General features: G+C 40.0%; 2 protein-coding genes across 3 annotated transcripts; both read right to left on the reverse strand.

Moving 5' to 3' along the window:
* Positions 1-167: 167 nt before the first annotated feature.
* Positions 168-14,078, reverse strand: LOC122785206 (transmembrane protein 184B-like). 2 transcript variants are annotated; one of them, XM_044050922.1, is made up of 10 exons: positions 13,612-14,078; positions 10,992-11,225; positions 7,761-7,926; positions 5,594-5,684; positions 5,386-5,461; positions 4,694-4,785; positions 4,058-4,227; positions 3,641-3,835; positions 3,041-3,067; positions 168-2,481 (listed from the first exon to the last, which is right to left on the reverse strand). In XM_044050922.1, the coding sequence occupies exons 2-10, from the start codon at positions 11,223-11,225 to the stop codon at positions 2,252-2,254; spliced, it is 1,281 nt and encodes a 426-aa protein (XP_043906857.1). In that variant the 5' UTR covers positions 13,612-14,078; the 3' UTR covers positions 168-2,251. The 2 variants fall into 2 exon arrangements, with proteins under 2 accessions (XP_043906857.1, XP_043906859.1); XM_044050924.1 differs by lacking the exon at positions 3,041-3,067.
* A 167-nt stretch (positions 14,079-14,245) lies between these two features.
* Positions 14,246-23,704, reverse strand: LOC122785207 (casein kinase I). Its single transcript, XM_044050925.1, has 11 exons — positions 23,484-23,704; positions 19,811-19,901; positions 19,525-19,635; positions 19,177-19,325; positions 18,370-18,598; positions 17,544-17,714; positions 17,265-17,413; positions 16,923-17,118; positions 16,641-16,780; positions 16,114-16,181; positions 14,246-16,034 (listed from the first exon to the last, which is right to left on the reverse strand). Exons 2-10 carry the CDS (start codon positions 19,884-19,886, stop codon positions 16,149-16,151), a joined length of 1,254 nt encoding a protein of 417 aa, XP_043906860.1. The 5' UTR covers positions 19,887-19,901; positions 23,484-23,704; the 3' UTR covers positions 14,246-16,034; positions 16,114-16,148.
* Between the last annotated feature and the right edge of the window lie 128 nt (positions 23,705-23,832).

Below are 23,832 nucleotides of genomic sequence, written 5' to 3' on the forward strand. Positions count from 1 at the left end.
AAAGCATTTTCTTGCAAGTAGATTTCCAAATATGATGTTGCTCATTTAATTTCAGTGGTGAATGAATTTAACTTAACACTTTAGTGTGTAATATACAACTACAACAGCTATAAGGCCTTAGTATAAAAACAGGCCTTAGTATAAAAGTAAAGTAGTAAAAGCCGATCTTGTTTCCATTTGTCTTTATTTCTTTTTCAACACCAACAGAAACCAAATAGCATTACCAAAACTTTACCAATATACAAAGCAAAAAGTATACAAAAGAAATAAAAGTTAAGAATATATGAAAATTAAAGTATTAAAACACAAAATTATTAAAACAAAGCACTATACCAGGCAATGCCATTTCAGTCATCATCATGTATGTTTTTCTCAGTGCTCAGTTAAACCATATTTAAAACTTTCTTTTCTGGAATAAAAATCCTGTATCAATATACTCAGTATTGTACATCCAGCTTTAAACTCACATAGTATCAAAACTACCATCTCGTTGTGTTTTGAGTTTGACATACTTTGCCCCTAGGTAACAGCATTATGCAGTGAATATCACTTTTTCAATAACATTAAGTTCATAATAAATTAATAGAATTCACCCAACCATTGCCTTTAACGGAATGACTGCATGCACATCAGAAAGATGGATACACAAGTGAATGTGTGATTTCAGTGTAGGTGTTAGTAAGGGAAACATTTTCATGACCACATTCATGACTCAGGAGGACTGTACTGTACTGTACTGTACATTTACCTGAGGTCAATAAACTTAAATCAATCTGTTTGGATTCCGCTTTCAACAACAAAAACAGTTAACACATTTAGAGACAGCGTTAGAACTTACATCAGCTTTTGCAACGCTGTGCTCCACCAGCAAATAGATTCGATCACAACCACAAACAATTTTAAGGCTGTAAGAACAAATTAAACTTCAGTTGAACAGTATGAACGACAGTGTGTTCCCTTAACATATATATATTTTCTACCTGTGCCTGAACATTATGTCATTTAATTTTAATGCCCATATACAGTATGCCTATTAAAAATGTGAGTACTTTCAAATGTAATGCTTGTCCTTATTTGTACGTAGTGTCCCGATCTTTCTGTAGTGACCCATGTCCTCACTCATTTCTATAACATTGATGTCATTATGAGCAATGCCAACAGATGCAGGCCTGATCTGTGCTGCCTGGAATTGTCCTCAATTAGGGAATATAATCCACAGCACATCACAGCTGGGCCAGCTCTGCAGGAAGTGTTGCTTCTCCAGCAATCTGTAATCTTTGTGGGTGTTGTCCTTCCGTCAGTCCCAAAGCCCACGCTACAATCTCTATCCCACAGCTGTTCTCTCTGTGCTCCACAAACAATAACATCATGCAAGGCCCCAAAGTCGGGCCAACAACAGCAGTCATACCAATACACTTTGACTCACTTGCACATATGAATCCACAAGAAAATCAAAACATTGTAATATATTTATAACATTTCTGTAATAACAATTTCCACCCCACTAAACGAGTTACACCTTCAAGGTCGTACAACATTTAAAGAAAAGTGAATTCAATTATTATATATTAAAATCAAGCACTGCAATTCAAACACTCCTTACTTTTCTGTAATTAACTTCTACATTTTAAGACAGTGTGTCTCACTAACTGAAGTGCAGGTTACTGCTCCCTCTATTTGGCAATGTTTCAGTCAAGGGCAGAGATAGCAGATGAATAATGAGGCATATGCAATATAAAAACTTAAGTAAAGAAGAGGCCATGTGTTTCTGATGAGGATGGCACTTATTTTCTCTTGCACACACCTTATATCTACATGTTTTCTTTGCCACAGAGTCTAAGGTGTAGTATAAAGATGCTCTGTGCAGGCATGGTTATTTTTACTGATTCATATTCAGTGCATGAAAGAAGACTTTTCGTCAGTAATGGCCTGTATGGTGTTAACACAAATACTGCCAACCCCCAACACACACACTTTATTTTTAATGACATGTTTCCTGTTTGTTTTTTTTACCTTATTTATTCTTATTTGCTGTCAAACACCTTATCTCCCTTCTAACCACAGTGTCCTAAGGCTGACATAAATCTGATATTTCTTTTCTTAGTAAATATATATAAAAAAAGAAACAAAAACCTGAATCTGATCTTCCATGTCCAGGTTGGAACAAGAAATCTGATTCAAATACAGACCTCCTAACACTCAACATGGACTCTGGGGGTAAAGTGACCCTTAGTGTGTGTATGTGTGAGTCTCAGAACTCATCGTCTGAGCTGAGCAGCAGGGTTTTTTCAGTATCTCCACGGGTGCTGAGGTTACTATGGCTGCGGGACAGGGGTGGCCCCCCGCTTCGCTCCAGTGTGGACTGCTGGGTGTACTGCTGATAAGCCGGGGAGAAGTTGTGAATGGCATCCTGGACCATGTCCCCTGGATTCATGGTCTCCTTAAGGCTGCTGGAGATGCTCTTCATTGGAGCACAGCGACCTGGAAGTGGAGAGGGAGGGTGAAATATTTACAAGAGACAAAGAGCAACCATACGGAACACGAGGGAGTGATAAAATGAAATGAAATTGTCACCATCCATTTGTCAAGTTAATATTGAAGTAAAATGTTAATTAAATGACTACTGCAATACATTATACTGTTGTACATAGAGCAACAGTGGGTAGTAAGACAGCTCTAGAGATCAAGATGGATGTCTATTCTACATTTCAAAGCCACATGCCAAACAATGAAAGAATGATTAAACATTAGTTTCTGCCCAGTTACCTCATTGCTCACTGGTCACACATAGAGTATATAAAATTACACCAGAGGAAACAAACAAGCAAAAAAATGTCACAGCTTGGTTTTACTGACAGTGAAATGGAACAAAGAGCAAAATAATATATAACTGTAATGATATCAACTGTATTCATGCTAAAAAAGAATGAAAACACCAACCATATATTAGCCACAATTAAATCCCAAAAAAAGCAGACAACGAGCACTGTAACATACAGAACTGCAGATACTTGTGACAGAAAGCTAACGTCAGACCTACCGTACTGTCCATAGATAGGAAATGAGCCTTTCAGTGCAGCACAGTGAGAAAAAGAGGAAACAGGAGACAAAGAAGACAAGAAAGTCAAGATGAAAATAAAGGAACAGAGAAACAGAGCTGAAGAAAAGAGAAGACAGGGAATATTTTTATAGGAGTCAAAGTAAAAAGGTAGGAACAAAGAGCGATGTCAGTTCTGAAAGATAGTTATTTACTAACAAGCAACTGTTGTCATTATTTACATAATAAGCTACTTTTCTGATCTCAAGATGACTAATATATCTGCTTTAACCATGCAAACACTCATTCTAGTACAGCAATCTTAGTGAGGACACTTATTAGCATCATGCATTACCTTGCCTCTTTACCCTAACCTTAACCATCACAACTAAATGACTAACCCTAACCATAGAGAACCATAACTTAACCCTAACACAAACCCAATTCTAACCCAACAATAAAGCCATGTCCTAACCATCAGAAGGCCTTTTAAAGTTGCCAGGACCAGCGAAAATGTCCTAACAAGGTCAAAATGTCCTCACAAAGACAGGATAGAATAAATATGTGTCCTCACAGCCTACTACAGACACACACATCTTTTACCATATGAGTCCAGTCTTTTATCCATGTAGACTTTGTAGGTAAAGGCGTGGCGCAAAGCAACAGCAGCAAAGAACATCTCAATGCAGATGATGAAGTTTTGGTAACCAGCAGCGACTGTTCCCTCGCCCACCGAGAAGTCAGCAGACTTGATCTTGGGGATGGCTCCGCACTTCTCCAGGATGGCCAGCAGCATTCCTGAATCATTCAGAGTGAGAAAGAAAACAGTTATCAGGGCCAGAGAGAAAGTATAAAGCAGGTTTTTATCTATCTATCTATCTATCCATCTTTCCTCTTACAACATAGAATACAATCTGAATAGACTTGATTAAAGAGGCATAGGGTGAAATATGCATGAGAATATACTTTCTACCTCTGCATGTACAGTATGAGTGTCTGCTGCTGAATGGGTTTTTTTACCTTGCCAAAAAGAGAGAAAGATGACCGACTTCACCATGAAGAACTTCAGCACGGGGCTGTATGGGACAAGCAGTTCACGTGTGGCAAAGTAGAAGAGGAAGAGTGCGTAGAGCGACAGACTGACGGAGATGTTGTAGATAATGGTCGCGTACAGGTAGCCACTAGCCACACTGGAAGAGAGGAATATCAGTGTGTTGACAAAAGAACAGCCTTGACAGAATTTACTGTACTGTGTATATCTTTTGATGGATTTCACTAATTACTTGAGAATGAACAGTAGCGGAGGTTTGGGGGTCAACACTAGTCGTGATTGTCAGCCATAATAAATACAAATATCAATATATGGGCTAATTTTAGGGTAGTCGTGACTATTTATGAGACTTTGAAGCATCAAGCAAATAACCTTAGTCAACCATTCAGACAACCATGGCAAACTTTGGCTTCAGAGCTTCCAGATCAGTCCTAGTAAATACATGTGTACATAAATGTAAAATAATATGCAAATTAGAGAACAATGTTGAGCCTTTGACTGAATGTTTACAGTAGTGTGACACATCATGGCCAGTCAGAACATAAGGAGTCATGACTTAAGTTGCTGTCCATGATGGTAATAGCTACACGTCTGTGGAAACATACTTGAAGTCTCCATCCCTGTATTTTCCAAAGGCCTGAAGAATGACAGTGATCACTGCCATCAAGGGTTTCACCACACAGAACTGGAGAGTTGCCTGAAATAGACACGATGTTTGAAAGGGAGAGAAAAAAAAAATTCAAACATGGTGGAAATAAAAAGACAAAAGGGCACTGGGAGAAATATGGGGTCAGCACAAGGCAACAATGCATAACATACAGCTACTGGAGTCATTACTGAAATTAATAATATGTGACTTTCACAGAAACATTGATGATATCTACATAAATTAATGAATGCCAATGAAGCCAAAATGTGTATCGAGAAACGTTTAGATCAAATATAAACATCTTTGTTTTGCACAGATTTGCACACACAGAAGATATTTTGAATTTGTTTTTGTTTTTTTTAAATAAAAGAGAATGATAATGTAAAAATCTAAATAAAAATCGTTCAGCCTTACCTCCAATAACTCAAACAAGCTTCAATTCTCTACAAGTGTCTTACTACACAGAAATCACCAAAAACCAGAATGGTTGCCAAACACAAAGTGATGTACTGTATGTCGTATTTGTAGTAAACAAAACATTACAGTGGCTTGTTTTTCTGTTTAATGTGCTATAAAAACAAAGCTATATCAGTCTCTGAATGCTTCTATAAAATGTTCAGATTATGAGCATGGGTTGATGTTTGCTACCTGTTTGCAGAACCTGAGGAAACCAATGGAGTAGGTCTTTCCCCACAGGCAACAGGTCCCATACATGCAACTTGACCTGGAGAGAAGTGCAGAGTCATGCAGGTTAAAATAATTGTAAAGACAATAAGCAGAGTATTTAATTATAAATGTCACTTAAAAAACTGTTTAATCAACAAAAAAGAAAAAAATACGGACAAAAAAGACTTACTCAATAGGTTTCCCTCTGATCTCAGCCATGATGGCGCTCTCTCCTCCCAGATACTCATAACACAGACTCAGGAAGTTGTAGATGACAAAGGCTGCAGTGTCACACAATGAAAACATGTTAATGGTATTTAACAATGATTTATACTATCACTGTAAGGCCGTGCTCACATTTGCATCTCTTCTGAGGAGAGGGGAGCAGAGCAGCACTGGAAGTGGCATCCTTAGGATGCATTCATTTTACACTTAACAGCATCCAATATTTAATTTATTTGTCACTGCCACCACAACATTAACACTGATAAATAGAGCTGGGAATCACAGGGTACCTCACGATACGTAACGTCCACAATACCAATAATGTCATGATAAAATGATTCTGTGTCAATCAAGATGTTGCAAGATAATCATAGGGATACATCACGATATCGGTCGAACTGAAGAAAACAAAATGTCTGTGAAAAGTGCAGGATTTCTCTGCATTTATTCACAACAAAGACAAAAAGTGCATAAAGTCTGCGTATTGAACGTGGATGGAGCATCTCTTAACGCAGCTTTCTCCACCATTACCCAGCTGTAAACTCCCTCTTCTTCAACTTCCGCCCCAGGTCTCCCCTCAGTCATTGTGAGTCACAGTGCTGCCGCGAGGAGACAGGCAGGGGCCACCTTAATTTGTTGATTAAAATATCGACATTTGGCCTGGTCGCTTATCATATTGCACGAGGAAGGACGACGATATATCACCAAATTGATATTTCGACCCACCCCCAACTGATAAACATGTGATTTCTTTTCCTAACTGTTAACATTTTGGTTCATGTTAAAGCAGGTGAATTCGACAGTCACAATATACAGCATATGCCAAGATAAGGTATATCGCCTTTCAGCCAATATAGACTGGCATATGTTTTTTTGTCCATATCACCGAGTCCCAGATTGCACACAGCCATAAACACACAAAAAAGATATTATTTTTCTTACAGTTTCAACTAAAAACAATTAGTGATGTTTTTCTAATTCAAAACTGCTGAAAGCTTAAATGTGAATTCGGCAGTCTTGGTAATAACCAAGCAATGGTTGCTAGAAAAGCGTAATCATCTGCTGAGTGCAGAACGGAGCAGCATGATATTGGGAGTGATCACTGGAGGAAATCACAAGCTAATGGTCATGTCACGCAGTTGCAATGCAACAGTGTCACATAAGAGAAACATGTTCAAACAATGGTCTTACACAAGTGGAGTGTACACTTACATTGGGGCTAAAATGTTCACTCATGTAATGTGTAAGATAAGAGCCACTTATGAGGATCATCGTCATAAATCATATTCTAACATGTGACCCTTTGTGTTTTTCTTCCTCAGCATCATGGGCCAACATGTGAAGCTACACCAGGTGTGTCCCTAATCCCTTTCTTTTCTATCCACTGGTCAGATCTGAAATGTAGTAAGCCTAATCAATGCAGCCATTGCTTTTGCACGAACCTGACATCTGATCATCTGTACCAGAGCAGGCAGTATAGTGCTGACTTTGTTGATCTAGCACAATCATAAACAGATCTTTTTCCACTCTATAATTGCATATAGTATTAATATCCCATAGTGCTAACATTAGGAGCAACAAGTAAATTGTCAAATATTTTAGTAGATTCTTGACTGTAAAATAGCAAAGCTATAATTACTTTTATTAATAATGAATAAAAGCCAATTACATAACCATTATAGTGTCACCATCGCATGATATGGCCTACTATGTAATTGCTTCTGTATTAATCTAAACATCTGAATGAACACAGGATGGAAAACGTATTTGAATTACAGCCTGGTTGGATGAGGAAAAAGGTTGCAGTTTATCTGTTCACAAGTGAGACGCTTTCCAAAAGTCTTCTCAAGGATTTACTCGTTTTCATGCAGTTGCTAGGAAACAGGATTCCCCTCCCCTGTGATACCAACACGCCACAGAGACATGAGAACAAAGATGGCAACCTTTGCAAATGAAAACAATGTAAAGTCCGCCAGCCACTGAGGTATCACAACACATAAATTCTCACACCCTTATTTCTACTGGGAACCAATCTGACGTGAATACTGGCTTGTGGTGTGCATACCAATTATGGCAGCTTTTAATCCAACCTTGCAGCAGAAAATATGAACGTAATTTCTCTGTCCACTCACCTTCATAGCAGTCTCTGACAGTGTCAAAGTACACATAATACTCCTCATTGGTGAAGAACAGAAGGCTGAGCCAAGAATCAAAGGCATAGATGGGGACGATGAAGAGGATCCTCACGATGTGCCTTTGTTCATTGGGAGAGCTGTAGTAACGAAGGTGCATGTAAATCTGAAAAGGAATGACAGCGGAAAAACATGAGAAACCTTATATACTTGGTAGGATTAGTATATGAAAAGATAATTGATATTAATCCCATCATCTTTCAATTAGTCTGTCATAGATTTGTCGCAAAAATACGTCACTAACTGAGCCTGTGGCAGATGTGGTATCTGATGTCATCACACACTGTCCCAGCTGGTGACCATGCGGATGGTGACTGAATACAGCATGTTCTGTATACTATTCTTTATTATATGAGGACCACACTGCTGTTTTGTGCATGTTCATTTTTTCCACTTCACCTCCACATGAGTCAGTGTGGGTTTGCAACAGAGCTGCTGATGTGAACAAAAAATCTGCTTAAGCTATAATTGAATTAAATAATTAAAATTAAAAGAGAGAACGATAAGGGAATATGATTCAAAACGGCCATAGCCATGCACAGCATCACACTACCAGAAATAAAAAACAAAACAATTCTGGGTCAAACAAAAAATATATTCTCGCTCTTTCTTTCTATCGATTGTCAAAAAGATATCTATTTATTTTGTCATGGATGACGATGATGGTTGTTCTGCCCGAGTTCACATGTAACGCAACAGAAAATGTATTTGTGACTAGATTGAAGGGGGCATGTTAATTTAAAACTGTGATTTTTTTTTATGTATAATTCTATCTTGAAATATTGAGAAAATAAAATATAAAGGACAACCTGAAACCACGACTCAATGTAAAGGGTAAATGGCTTAACTGTATTCTCATTAGACTGTAGTCCATCAGTGCACGTCAGACCACTTTAGATTTGCCCAAATTGGATATTAGAGTAGTTTGTGTGTTGTGCGAGTGCCTGACATTGGGGTTGTTTCGGGTAAGTGATACTGGGCTTTTGTCACTCCTATTCAGAGCAGCAGACGGCAGGAAGAACAGGGTGGACCTTGTCAGCGCCACCTCTGTCTGCACCATCCAGCTCCATTCCACTTACACAATGCACCACCGATCACCTTTCCTGGCCTGTAAACAGACACACACCTTGGGTAATATAACAAACAGTGGGTGACAACAAACCAAGCGAGATGGTGCACTTTGCGCACAGGGTTTGTTGCTAGGTGACGCTCATCCCTCCCTTGCACCCATATATAAACACACAATGGCACTTAAGCACTCTCTCTCTCTGTCTGTCTTTTACACATACACAAACACACACCCATTCCCTGGTCTTTGATGATGTCATTGTCAAGTGAGGATCACCTGTTGCCAGAGTGACATAAGGCTCTTTTTTAAGCCTGTATGAGCCTCTAAAACTATACTGTTGGATAAGGATAATATCCTATCCTTTGTATGGCAACAATATCTTTATTAACGCCTCAATTCTCCAGAGATTTTTAACACCACTGGTAATATGACACAAGAGGCTAAAACATGAAATTAAGGAAGCCCTCAGTGAGGTCTTGCTAAAATCCCCCTATAGCTAGAACATGTGAGGTATCTGTCCCATCCTAGGTATGTATTAACTTCTTCAGTCAATCACTGGTCGCCATGGAGTTGGGGCACCCACCATGGACTGCTTGGGAACATTTACTGCATGGACACAAAAGTAACTCTGATGATGTGTCTAATGCTTGTAGTTTAGCCGAGAAGCCTTGCTGATTAATCTGAGTAGCAAATGTGCACTAACTTGCATACAGTCAGTTCAGTTTGGAGCATCACGCAAGTATGTGCATTTCCATTGTTTTCTACATCCATTTGTTTTGCAGTCAAAAATAACGGCTCCGTACTGTCCACCCTTCTGTTGGCTGGCTCCTACAAGGTTGCAACAGTGGGGGAAAACGCCAGTGCTTTTCAGTGCAGCTTGCAAACGTGTCTGTAACAAAACTTGCCTTCTATTTGTGATTAACAGCCACATGCCAAGAAGGAAAAACAGAGAATGCTGAATGTCCTCCATTGTTGCTCTTTGTTCACTTTATTGTTTGTTGTAGAAATTATTGGAGAACTACGCTGTGTAGCGCTACTATGACGAGACACTATATACATAGCTGACGCATAAATACCTACATAATTTATGTATTCAGCCCACACTTCTTGCAGTGGGAAGATTCGAGTCAGATCAGATGAACTGAACTGTACTTCTTGGTGGAAATGAGGTTTAAGCAAATTGATAATTAGAGGGAGCCTTTCTTCCTACAGGACACAAAATGTGTGCACTCATCTATTTCAGAGTTGTTATTTTGAAGTATCATCTTATAATACTTATTTACTGAACTTTTGTCTTGTCCTCTTTGGCTTGGTCCAGCAGACGTAAAGGGAGATGTGGGATGATTCACTATAGCTGCTATAATTTAACCAAAATGTTGTGGATAGAGGTGTGGCCATAATTCAGTTTGTCCGTTTTATTTATGATGAATTCAATACATGTATATACTTGACGGGGGACTATGCTCTGACTCAAACAATAAATTATTTAACAACGTATTAACAGTTTTAATGATTGATGTGCTTAATGATAATACAGTAATTCAAAAATTATCCCTGGAGCCAGGTTAATACCAGGTTTCACTATCAATCTCTACCATTTTCGAAGCCTTGAGATTTTGCGGTGAAGTTCACAGACTTCACATGCAACCATTCATATACTGGATGATACCAGTTGTCAATCACAATGGTGTCCCACTCATGAGTCATGGTTTTATGTCCTTTTTCCTCTAAATGAAAACATAAAAAATAAAGACCTGATACTAGCAATTGAAACCATTAACTCCTCATGAAAATGTTTAGTAATGTTGTAAATTAAGTGTGAAGAAATGACAGCAAAGAGTAGGCAGACCATGTGCAAGATTTTTGCACATTTGTTCATAAGACTGGGATACAACTTTTAACTTATTCATTTCTAGGAGAACCACAGCATTGGTTGTCCCATGACACAAAAATCACGGGCTGTACAATTCTAGTTCAACCTCCAAAACCATAGTGCTAGGGATATATTACTTAGACACATTAGTTGTTGGACCGGAACAGTTTAGTTTCATCCCTCTGACCACTGGATCATCTACATCCACTAAGTGCCAGGATCTTCTTACCTGGTGACATGTGATTAGCAGAGCAGTCCAAACAAAAACCCCTGATATGGTTTGGGCAGTGGAGGTCATGAGGAAAAATGGGTCCTCTGTTGTGACCAGTGGGGTTGCTGGTACCAAGGAGGAGTTGGAACCTTTTGGGGCCACAGTGGCTGGAGAGCCCGGGGCAATGCCAACTGGAGAGTCATTCCCGAACCTCTGTGACAGTGGTATGTCTCGCTGCCACAGTTGACTCATCTGTATAAAATGAATGGAGGAGTGTTTGTCAACAACATTTCAACAACAGTCATCTGCAAAACATTGAACACCTGAATGAAAAATCTGGAATGCATGATAAACATGCCTGAATAATCTTAGAGCAACAAAACCTAAATGTTAGAAAAAGAAATCAGAAAAGACAAAGAGCAAAGTAGGGCAGTGCACACAGTGCAAAAGAGATTTTGCAGATAGACAGATCTGTGAGATCAAAACAGAGGGAGTGAAAAGTAGAGGCATAAGGTAGGTGGGTGACAAGAGGCTTATAACGAGTGTAAAATTCACACAAACCAGCACATGGTGGGGGTTGAATCACTCAAACACAGTGAATCAAGAATGACAGCTACAAGCTGAGGGCTGCTGACCCAATTTCTACTATTCTTTTGCATATGTATATGACAACTTAAAACTACAAAGTAACCACACCCAAATTATTAGAAATGATGAAGTTCTTGTTCTATGCCAAACAATGAAAATGCCAGTATATAACCACATGTATACATTGTAAAGATGGAGGACAACACTGCATAGTCCAAAAAGCAGAAAGTTGTCTTCATCAGGTTTTGCTTTCTCTAGATTTGTGCCACAGTGTAAAATCCAATACCTCAACATATCAACAATGGTTTATAAAGAAGAGAAAATAAGACAAGAGGTGCAAAAAACATAATTATAAAGCAGAGATAAAATTATGCAACACCAACAAATATACTCTTATCTGCTGTCAACCCTCAAATAAAATAATTGCAGAAGGCTCTTCTCTTCAAATACGTCACTGTCTTGGGGAGGGATTCCAGGAAGATGAAAATCCAATCATTCACAGTGAGAAAACTAATTTCATAAGAGCTTTCAAACTCCCCTGTGCACCAGCTAAATATAGGCTGGCACTAACTGTGATCATGCATGACTCATACTGCTTGGCAAGGCCTCAATCGACTTGTGATAATACAGTTACTATAGGATCAGCGTGTCTTGATTATTTCTAAAACAACAGTCAGTTTCATTGTAATTTACAAGAATTAATTCGTATGTGATCAATAAAAAAAAGAGTATTTTTTCAAATTTCTGTTTCCACGCAGATGTAAAGTAGTGTTGCTACAGTGATATTAGGGTAGCTCTAATGATTTATCATGTTTTTTTTGTTTGTTTTGCTAAAACAACAAACTTGAAATATGTGACTGGTAGTTTGAAAATGTACTCTACTTTTACCAACCATTAATGGGTTCAACCATCCATTTATATAACAGCGTGTTACAGTGCACATTACAATAATCTATGTTTTATCTGAGGAGAAATAGGAGGAGACAGAGACAGATTTTGAGCTTCCATGTGGGTCACAGACAAGAGAGGGACAACTCATCAATCCTGTTTACTGCACTCATGGGTAGGTTTCACAACATGCTTTGTACTTTGACCTCAATCGAATGAGCATTCTTTGTAACAGAGCATCATAAAGCAAGCCCTCGGGCTAGAAGAGCTGCATGGAACATACTGTAGAGCATCAGGCCACTGAGGTTGCATTCAATCAGAGGCAGTGAAGACACCAGAGCTACTTAGTGACCACAACTCATTTCTATTGTTATAAGTGAAGCCATAACAAATCATGAAATGAATGACAGATGAGGTTTACTGGCTTACAACCTTTACAATAGTGCTACACTGTAAGAAGGGGTGATGTCATGTAAAAGATTGAGTCAGCGGAGCAATATTCACTAATTATAGGGCTGGGTGATAAATAAGATAATGAAATAAGATACAGATTATTTTTGCAATAATGCAGGAATGAGCTGATATGATACTCACTGATTGCATATTGAAAAAAGAAAAACATAAAAATCTAAATATCACATTATTTTGCAGCAACCGCAATTTACTCAAGGCAAATTGATTTCTTCATGGTAGCAAAATATTGTAATATCACATTGTGATATGTTTTTGAAAATGCTGCTTATGCCCAGGCAGTAAAAACATCAGCATAAATGTGTTAACGGCTAAGTAGTTTAAGAGATGTAAATCAACAGTATGACTAAGATCAATGTTGGATACTCATTGTTGTGATATCACTACCGGACATGAAAAGGCAGTATCAGCTAAACCCTTCACTTAATATGATATTAAACAACTTTAATTGTGGGCAGAAAACAACAAACACTTGTTAATGGAGAACCCACATTTTAAATCATGTGTTAAATGTCAAAGGTTAGTTGCACGATGCATAAACATATTGCGCAGCTAATTGTATTGTAATTATTGCTGAATTCGTGGCCCCAACATATTAGACATTCTATGTCACACAAAGCAGATGTGTTTAAAGGGAGGAACAAAAAGCTGTTGGTCAGTGATCATGGCTCCATCACAGCGCTTCACTTACCTCTGCAGTTGTTCGATATGCGCTGCTTTGAATCCAAACATCAATTTAGCTCATCATCTTGAGTCGACGTTAGACCTTTAAGACTTGGATGCAAGTTCTGGACAAGCTCAGACCTTCAGACAACAGCCAGATACGTATACGCTTCACGCATCGTTGTGTGAAGTGCAGAACACCGACTCTTTTATGAAGCCGAGTCGTGTTCCTCCACAGCCCAACAGGACAGGACGCAACTAGCTAATGTTAGCTGCTAGCCGTTGTAGTCCGTCGCTACCTTTCCTTTTATTTTTTGTCTTTTCTGAGTAAACTCAATGTATATCACGTCTTGAATTGAAGACCGACGAACTTAAAACGCCAAAAAGACTTTAAAAAAACAAGTATCATGCCATGTCGTCTTCGGTGCTGATGAAGTGGACACCGTTACCTCCTCCACATCACCAGCAGCAGTCCATGGTAGCAACAGCGGCAGCTGCCAGCAGTAATTCCGCTCCTAGCGCATGCGCTATCAAATTCTTAATTTCCAGGGTCTTGACCATGATGTAATTCTTCAGACAACACCCCAGTATTGTAAACAAAACAGTTTACAATTATACACACACACACACACAATATGAGCAAGAAGGGGCCAACAAAAAAATTGTGGTCAACGTTATTAATTTTTATTACCTCATAAAATATACACAAATACTGTTGTAAAGTGTGTTAAAGAACTGTACAAGCTATCAGTACACAATACATAAAGTGAAATTCCCATCACCTCCGCTTCTTCTATATCAACAGTTACACTGCCACTGGGTCATGGTGGCCTGTACAAAAGTAATTACACACAGTACAATGCTATTTACACATCCCTGCAATTGTATCGGCTAGGTTTTCATCTGACATCATCAGGCGGCTGGAGGTTGAAATCCAAAGTGACATCAAACAATTTGGGTTTAATTTTTTTGTTGCAGAATTAATAATGAAAGCGCTATGTTATATTATATGGGGTGCAGACAACCTCCAAAGCACAACAGAAAAAAGGTAGGCATAAATAAACCCAGACATGGTCGTTCTAATAAGTTACAGGAGGATGAAATGAAACGAGAAAAAGAATAAAAGTTATGACAAATAAAATAGTTTAATATAAATAGCTGAAAGACAAATGATTAAAAAAAAAAAATCTGCATATATAAATACAATGTATATGATTTTCTAGCAGGGATTCTCTGTTCGACTCACACACACAAACAAGATGACCCAGCTGGCAAAGCAACAGTAGCCTATCCCACAATTAAGTACTTTAAATACCTAGTCTTCTGAACCCGACCCCTATTTTTGTTAACAGTATACATTTTTCTACTTTACATCTTAAAACAAACCACATTTTGCCCTTACATCAAAATAAAAAATATTTACAGTAAACATTAAAAAAAAAAAATATTGGATGCCCTATTCCCAACATTAAACCCCATCAGAGCCTCCCTCACTCTATGACCTCCAATAACAAAAGAATAAAAAAGGTAACATTAAGAACCGTCATAAAAATTGCAGCCACTATTTGTTAGCCAAAATGGGCAGCTGTGGTCTCTGGTCAAATACACAGAATTTTCCTGAGGAGCTTCCCTCAAGACTTGGGAGTGTCTTTGCAATATCTATGGTCATTCTTCACCTTACCCACTCACATTAAAAGCAACAAAAATACAATTCTTTTTTTTTTTTTTGAAATGGGCAACAGAAAGAGAAGAGGAGGTTTTGGTGGCTGAGTGACAGAACATAATCACCACATGGATGGATGATGGGCAAGCATAGGACCAGTTGCTACCTCAGAGACATGACTCAACTGCAGCTAAAACATTTACTTGTTCTTTTCAAAGTTTTGCTTTCTAACCTTGAATCCATTTCTCCCTACCTACTGTATCCCTTCATCTCATAGCTGCTTCCAAACATACAAAGAAAGTAAACTCATAACATTAGTTTTAAGATGTCTTCATAAAAGGTTAAGAGATGACATTAATTTAAAAGCCGTTTTTGCTGACAAAACTGAAAAGAAATCTTTACCAAGTGTAGATAATAACATGCGCGTGTCCCCGATTCCTTTTTGCTTCTTTGATAATCAGCTCCGTCACATTTGCCAGACAGAGGGTACAGAGGGAATGATGCGAGGATGACGGAAAGAGGTGAAAGCAACCATGAAGTAACTGGTGTACCACTGTCATATTAGTGTTTCTTTGTTTTTTGTAGTATTGTGGTGGTGATCCAAGGATCCGCAAAGGGTCTAATAAAAGAGTTCATGTTGGATGCTGTCACAACTTCTCTGGATCCTTTAAAAATGGTTAACTCTCCTTTTCCAGAGATCCATATATCCGTTGGCAATCAAATCGGACAAAGGAAAACAAAAAAATAAAAAGGAAAATAAACCAGAGCAACCGTCAGATCTTGCAGCCCTGCAATAACAAGTGGATTGTTATTATTAGAGAAGGTACTGGTAGACTCAATGGACTGGCTAAGAAAACTAGACTTCACCTGTTAGTTTCTTGTGCATTGCGAGCCACAAATGTCTACTTTCCCATGTGCTCAAATGGCACGCTGACCTGCAGAAAAAGTCAAATGTTACTTCACAAGTCCAACCCGAACACATGAATCAACAAAATCAATATGATGCACACGTCACCCGATCAGTAAACGGTTACAAATGGGCTGATGATGTCCAATCACACTGCATATTAGCAGTTACTTCAGTGAAAAATGATGTGTCTACTTTGAATGGAATGATTATCTTTGTCCCTTCACCTACACCTATTAATAAAAAGTGCTGAACCAAGTTGTACAACTCATGCCTCACTGCATCATAATCAGATCTTTGGTTCTACACTCATTTTCCCCACACCTTTAACTAAACATTTAATTAAGCATAGCTGTAGTTGTGTCACACCACTCAAAAAATTCCTGAATTGTGGGCTTGAGGAGTTGTTTTTTTTAATGTCGTGATGTGGGTAAAAATGTGGCATGCATCTCCAGGTTGCCCATCGGAGCAGCAAACCTTTTCTCACCTGCGATGTGGAAATTCTGGACTGGTCATGACGGGCTGTGAGGTCAGATGACGATATGTTGGCAGGAGCCCCGCGGTGGAGCCGCATGCTCACCTTTCGCTCCCTCTCTGCACGTGAAATTGCACGTGGCGACGTGTTCCCTGAAGGGAAGCACAAAAGTTTAAAAAGGAGTACCGACCTCATCTGATGCAAATAAGGGGAATGCAGCTATGAATATATTTAAAAAAAGACTAAAAAGATAGACCCGACTTTGAAAGCTGAACAATTAAGCAGGAAACTCACCAGACTGCTGGACTCGGGAGGCAGGATTAGAGATGGCCTGCTCTGGCCCGTTCCTGACTCTGTTGGGAGCTCCAGGGTTGGGTCCTGGAGGAAGGCCACGCGATGCAGAACCCCTGGGTGCTGCTCCGATCCTCTCATCCCTCTCATCTCCTGTCCTCCTCTCCCGGTCTCCATCCTCAGCAGTCCGACTGGCACCCTGTGGGAGGAAAACAGCTTCAGTACAGTTTTTCCAATTACAAAACTAGATGTAACTTTTCTTTATTATATAATCAACTATTTGGATGTGAGACTTTAGTCTCGGCTAACGCATCAAAACATCAAAATATCTGGTCATAAACTTACAAATTTGAGCATGTTCCAGTCAAAGACGTAGTCATAGGAAAAGCCCTGTCGGTGGAAAAGATTTCTGAAGAGCTGTCGTAGGTAGGAATAGTCCGGCTTGTCATCAAAACGAAGTGAACGACAAAAGTTCAGGTATGTGGAGAACTCAGCTGTGGGAGGACAAATAAGAAAAAAATGACGGCAATGTCAATGAAGGTTGTGAACCTTTGGCTTTATTGCAGCTGCAGATCATTTTTAAATTATAGGTACACACAGAGGCAACAGGGAAATGTCACTTACACGGGTAACCTTTGCAGAGAACCTCGATGGGAGTGGACATTTTCTTCTCGCTGATTCGTTCATACTTCTGTCTCTTGGTCGCAGCCTTGAGGCCCTGCCAGGGGAGAGAACCCAGGTTGAAGTACATGAGGACGTAGCCGAGAGACTCCAGGTCATCACGTCTGGACTGCTCTGTAGACAGAAAACAGAAGGGCACAGACTTGTGAGCAAAAAGTTGATCCACATCTGCTGCTATGACAAAATGGATATTTATGCCATTACATTCGGGCTGCAACCAATGATTATATTTCTCAATGTTTAGCCCATAAAACGAACAGTTTTTCCCCTCAACAGTCTTGTTTTGTCCCACAAACCAAAATGATTTGGTTTTAATGAATTCTTTGTTATATGGGGCAAATAAGCCAGACAATACACTTTTAAGAAACAACAAATAAAACATTGATTAATCAAAACAGCTGACAATTAATTTAGTCATAAATAAATCACTGCAGCCATACATTTATATTTCAAAATACAAAACTGACTTTTTCAAATGACTTTTCTTTCAAAGAAGTTGTAATCGAAATGTTCCATCTATAGTCGCCATAACTGTGCTTTTCATGTGCCAACCAACCATCACACTCACATTTGTCCTTCCAGTTCATATCTAAACCAAAGTCACCAGTTAAGATCTCCTCTCTGTCTCCCAAATGTTCTTCCACTATAGGTTAGCTATAGAGCTTCATCAAATGGGGTAATGAGAGGACTGCTAAATATTATCGCGTGAATAACAGGGTCAAGTAGCAACAGCAGTGCCATTTGTAAGTATGATGAAGGGGAACCTTACCAATGCCAAGATGTGTGTTGATGGAGGCATAGCGCGCCGTGCCAGTCAGGTTCTTGTTCTCCCTGTAAGGGATGTGCTGGTGTGTGCGGGCATCACGGTACTTTTTGGCCAAGCCAAAGTCAATGATGTACACCAGGTTACCCTTCTTGCCGAGTCCCATGAGGAAGTTGTCAGGCTTCACGTCACGATGGATGAAGTTCTTGGAGTGGATGTACTCGATGCGACTTATCTGTAACACACAGGCCAGACAGAGACCGAAGTGTCACGCTGGAGAGCATCATGGCCACAGGGTGATATCACATTTCAAGTGCTGCGAGGTCAGCACTTTTCCTTGCTCAGAGCAGCAGGTGCAGTCAGAGCATCAATACCTTGAACAAACTTAAGCACATAGGACAATGGGATATATGAAAACGGGATGCAAATAAGGTGATGATCCCGGGCTAAAAGTGTAGAGTCAAACCCCTAAATAATGAACTGACACAGCAACTTGGCTGCAGTTGGAACAAAAGGTGAGATGTGCTTTAGAGTGCTATCCAGGAAATGAAATATCAAGGCCAACCAGTAATGTTGAAGCACATGTCAGAATTCTTCAGTACACTGGCTGCACAAAAGTAGTGGAGACTGAAACAATCTTTAAACAAGCCTTAGGGAATTTACGTGCAATGCTTACACATGAGCATACAATGACAAAAAAAAGATTTGGGTCACGCACATGGCCTAGATCATAAATATTAATTTTCTGTGTTCTGCTGTGGAACAGAGCAGCCTCACACCGACCGAAATTCCATACCCCAAAACAAAACATACCATCTGATCTGCCAAAAGCAGGACGGTCTTCAGGCTGAACTTCCGGGAGCAGAAGTTGAAAAGGTCCTCCAGACTGGGACCGAGCAACTCCATTACCATCACGTTGTAGTCTCCCTCTGCACCGCACCACTTAATGGACGGAATACCCACTAGAGTAAAAAAAAGTCCATGCACAAATACACGTACATTCAATTTAATATTCAATACTCCTGGCACAACTACTCTTGATATTATTGGCCTTGTAGCAAACAATCCAATAGGAAAAACTCTTTATTCCTTGTACATACTACATTTCCTACAAGCTTAGTAATTCTTGCCAAACATTTTAAAGTCATATTTGTGTCTTACCTCCTCCTTGCATCATCTTATAGAACTTGCTTTCAATGTGCAATTGTGGGTGTTTGGTCTTCACACATTCGAGCTTGATGGCTACTTCCTCACCGGTGGCTATGTTGGCACCTATGAAGAGACACAAATAATGCCAACAGATGTCAGACACATGGCAGTTTAACCCCAGCTGTGCCAACGTTGACTTAATATGGGTTCAGTGTGCAGATAAATATAAGTGTTAAAAAAAGGCCCAGTAAGACGTGTAAAATCCAAAAAAATAAATAAAAATAGTATTTCTACTTACCAAGATAAATGTCTCCAAAGGAACCACTTCCTATTTTTCGTCCCAGCCTGTATTTGTTCCCCACTCTGAGCTCCATGGTTGCAAGTCCACTCTGTCACCAGACAACATAGTTATGGTTAGAGGAGGAATGCAAATGACACATGACATCATGCTAGAACATCTTCTCTCTCACCACTCACTATAGACTTGGCATGACGACATACCGCAAACTGAAGATAATAAATGGAACATTTCCTCAACTTTCTGGGACGGTTGCTAGAGTGAGGGATTCTGGCGACAGCCACTCAGCTGCTCACACACTGACCGGCAATCCCAGACATGCTGAAATGACCACGTGTTTGTGTGAGAATGTAACCTAAGCAGGGATTGTTGATCAGTAAACAGCTGTCTTGTCTCCAGAAACGCATGATTAGATTTGTGGCTGGGGAGGGGGAGGCGGCTGGACTGAAATTGGCAAACACAGGGAAAGGAGGGGAAAGAAATACAGCACTACACTGAAATGCCAATTTGTCACTTGGAAGAGGAGTGGGTCAGAATCATCTGCTGAATCAGTACCGGGACCTGGCCTATATGAGGAAATGAAGTCCATCTCCTGACGAGAACGAGAAAAACTTGTACATCGCACTTATGACTAGCACTTCATAGTTTGATCTACTTGAAGCTCTTACTTACTTCTAGCTCTTATTTGTACCCAAATGCTTAAATGCACTTTTGTAGGTCGCTTTGGATAAAAGCGTCTGCTAAATGACATGTAATGTAATGTAATGTAATAACTGCACGTGACGCTGGATCATCATTTAGTTAGCACTCAACCTACCACACCACATCATGCTGCCAGTGAAAAAACAAGCCTAGGCTCACTACTGTTGTGTGCTGGCACTGCCAAGGGAGGGAAGGCATGAGTGGCCATGAAGACCTGGCAGGCTTTATCAGTGTCAAGGCCCGAAGAATGTCACAATGCAAAGAGCTGCAACGTGATCAACGCTTTTATCCCAGAAATTTGCTTCACAACCAGTAATTTGGGAATACCGTGTAAACAAAACTATGCCCTTTTTAGTAACAGCAAACCCTCGTTCCAAATGCGGCAGTGCAGCGTCTTCAAATAACACTTGTGGTCAGGCCCTGAGCTATCGAGCGAGTTCACGTCACGTGCCCCTTTTGATGGTCTAACGCCACTGTATCTGACACAGACTAAATCATCTTTATGGAGCCCAGCGCTCCACTTAGAGCGGCCTCAATCTGCATCCTGTATAGAAACCATGAACAAGTCTCGTGACAACTGCAAAACAAAACATTCTCAGACGACCTCGGTTTAAAGGCCAACGCAAGCAAACAGAACAGTCATCAGAAGAACTAGCCTATTGTATTCAGACTCCTCCTATACAAACACCCTTTACCTCAACATTAATTATCTCAAAAGAAATAAAAGCATTGCTGAGTCTAAGTATGCTGCAAAATGACAGATGGACATAATTCGGATCATCAGCTGTAGCTGAGGAGAGGAGAGGAGAGCCCGTCATGCTAAATGTGATGGAGGCAGATGGACTTGGGTTAATCAAGGGTTAGGTTTCAGGGAGCACCAGGAATCACACAGTGAGTGCCATTGATTAATTACTCCGTTCACAAACAGTTCTTTAGATCCACATGTTTTTGGGTTTTTTCCACTACAGGTTTTCAGAAACTAAGCTTATTCTTTTTATATATATATATATATATTAGAATCAGGTTTATTGCCAGGTAAACTTAACACAATAGTAGGAATTTGCTCTGGTAAGTGGTGCACATACACACAGATAAATAATATAAATGAAAATAGAGTTAGAGAACAAGTCATTTACAACATAATGAATATAATTTAAAACAAACATCAGTTGCAACATGAGACCTAGTGTAAACTGTCAGAAAGCAGATAACAAAAGCAGTGCAATATCAAAACAATCTGTCAGGCAGACTGACAATGCCACTCAGTGCAGATTATCGGGGCCAGATTTCTGTTTGTCCTCTATCTAATTACATTTTAATGATAACAAATGAGGCAGTTGATTAAAGGCCCAATCTGTAAGAACTAGTGACGTCTAATATTGAGACTGCAGATTGTAGCAAACCAAGGGCTCCTCCAGTCACCCCTAACCAGGGAGCTACGGTGGCCTTCAAATGCCACAAAGGAAGTTCTTGGTTAGCTTCTGCTACCAAAAGAAAAATGCACCCTCAGGCAGCTGCTGTAGAAACAAGGTGGCACTAGATGGCTGTCACCATCAACCCATCTACTCACATTATTCTGAAGCTACAAAAGCCAAAGGAAATGTCAACTGAACATTTATTGAACAACACTTAAAATTACTGATTTGTGTCTCCAATCAGCCCGTCTGTCAGTGCACTTATATATTCTAAATAGAAATAATGTATGAACCAAATATTAAATACACGAAACAAGTAATCGAACCCAAGTGCACTTGGCAGCATTTATCATGTTGCTAAGAACAAAAGTGTCCTAACTCACATAATCAAGTATCGTTTGTGCGGAATAATTAAACAATAACTTAACTGCAGAACTTAAAAATGGACAAAAAATTAAATTGGTTATAGACAGAACCATTGTGTGTTAAAATATTTACCAGTAAGAATGCAGAGATGTTTATGGTATGGCTAAGCAGCAATGTAATAAATAATGCACTAAGTGATTTGTTTTTTGTGTTTTTAAAAAGGCCTGTGTTGAGTGAATCAAGTGGAATAACCCTGTCACACTCCAACTACAGAAGCACCACGTGCCATTATGGTAGTAATCGCCTACAGCACTGTGGATTGGTTACAGTGGATGCTTTAGTACAAGGCTGCTGCTGCTGCTGCTGCTGCTGCTTCTCCTCCCGTGGACACAGGATGTCCCAAGTGTGAAAACAATATTGTACTAGAGCCAATTGTATAGAAAAATGTGTCCTACGTTATTTTAAGTGACAAAAATCTGCCCGAAGTAAAACAACAGTAGAGAAAAACGTCTAAGACTCAAAGCCAAAAGATTTCACAATCACATTAAACTGAGAAGAGCTGCGCCTCTCACACTGGGCCAGCTGTCACTCCACAATCATACCCTGTGTTACAGGCGTTCACATTAAACACAAGCATTTATATGACAGGAACTGTCAAAATTACACTTCCATTGTTAGTTTCTTAACGATGTAGGCAAATGTCACGCCGTATTTTTCTTCCCTGGTTGCAAATTCGATGACAAGTCAACTGAAATCGACGCTTCTGGAGCGGAATATGCCCTTCACTGTCAACATTTTATTAAAAACATTCGCAGTTATGTGCAGACAGTCCACGTTAAGACTCTAATGAGGACAGAAGCGGTTGCAAACACAAGCAGCGGCTAAGTATTAACGTTAGTTAAGTGCTAGGCGCTAACAACAAGACGTCAAAGGAACCGTCATACGCGCCGCGTCCACCGTGTTAAATGTGTTAAAAATGTAAAGACGCTGAAATTGAGTGGTTGTATCACGCAATTTCCACTCACAGCCGCACCCATGTATGTAGCAGACGAGCCTGTGTGGATACAGCCATCCTTACTACTCGCCCCCTCCCCCCTCTCTCCAGTAAGCCGTGAATGCGAGTCTCTATTTCGGCCGAATCAGGCTCTTTTTCCCCCCTGCTTTCTCCGGTTCCGGAACGCGCCACTCACCCGATACTGGGTTCGTCCGAGAGCTGCTTCGGTGTAGATAATGAACCGATGGTTGTCAGTGGGATGGGGGCCCGGGCAGAGGAGGATGGGAGCGGATTCTGACGGCTCTCATTCCCACAGCTCGCAGCTCTGTTGTCGTTCTCGCTCCCTGACGATAGTCCCTGAGAAGCTCCGGTAGCGCGAGCGGCCGCTCTCCACTCTAGTCTGTCTCTGTCTCCTCCTCCTCCCGTTACTTAACCGCGTGTCCGTTCACAACGTCGGTGATGTCAGCCCCTCTGGGTGTCAAGGCAACGTCACACCTCAAGTGTCATATTGACACCTTTTGAGTCAAATGGTGTGTTTTGCAAAG

This window comes from Solea senegalensis, linkage group LG19 (assembly GCF_019176455.1).
Source record: "Solea senegalensis isolate Sse05_10M linkage group LG19, IFAPA_SoseM_1, whole genome shotgun sequence".
In the NCBI taxonomy this organism is placed as follows: Eukaryota; Metazoa; Chordata; class Actinopteri; order Pleuronectiformes; family Soleidae; genus Solea; species Solea senegalensis.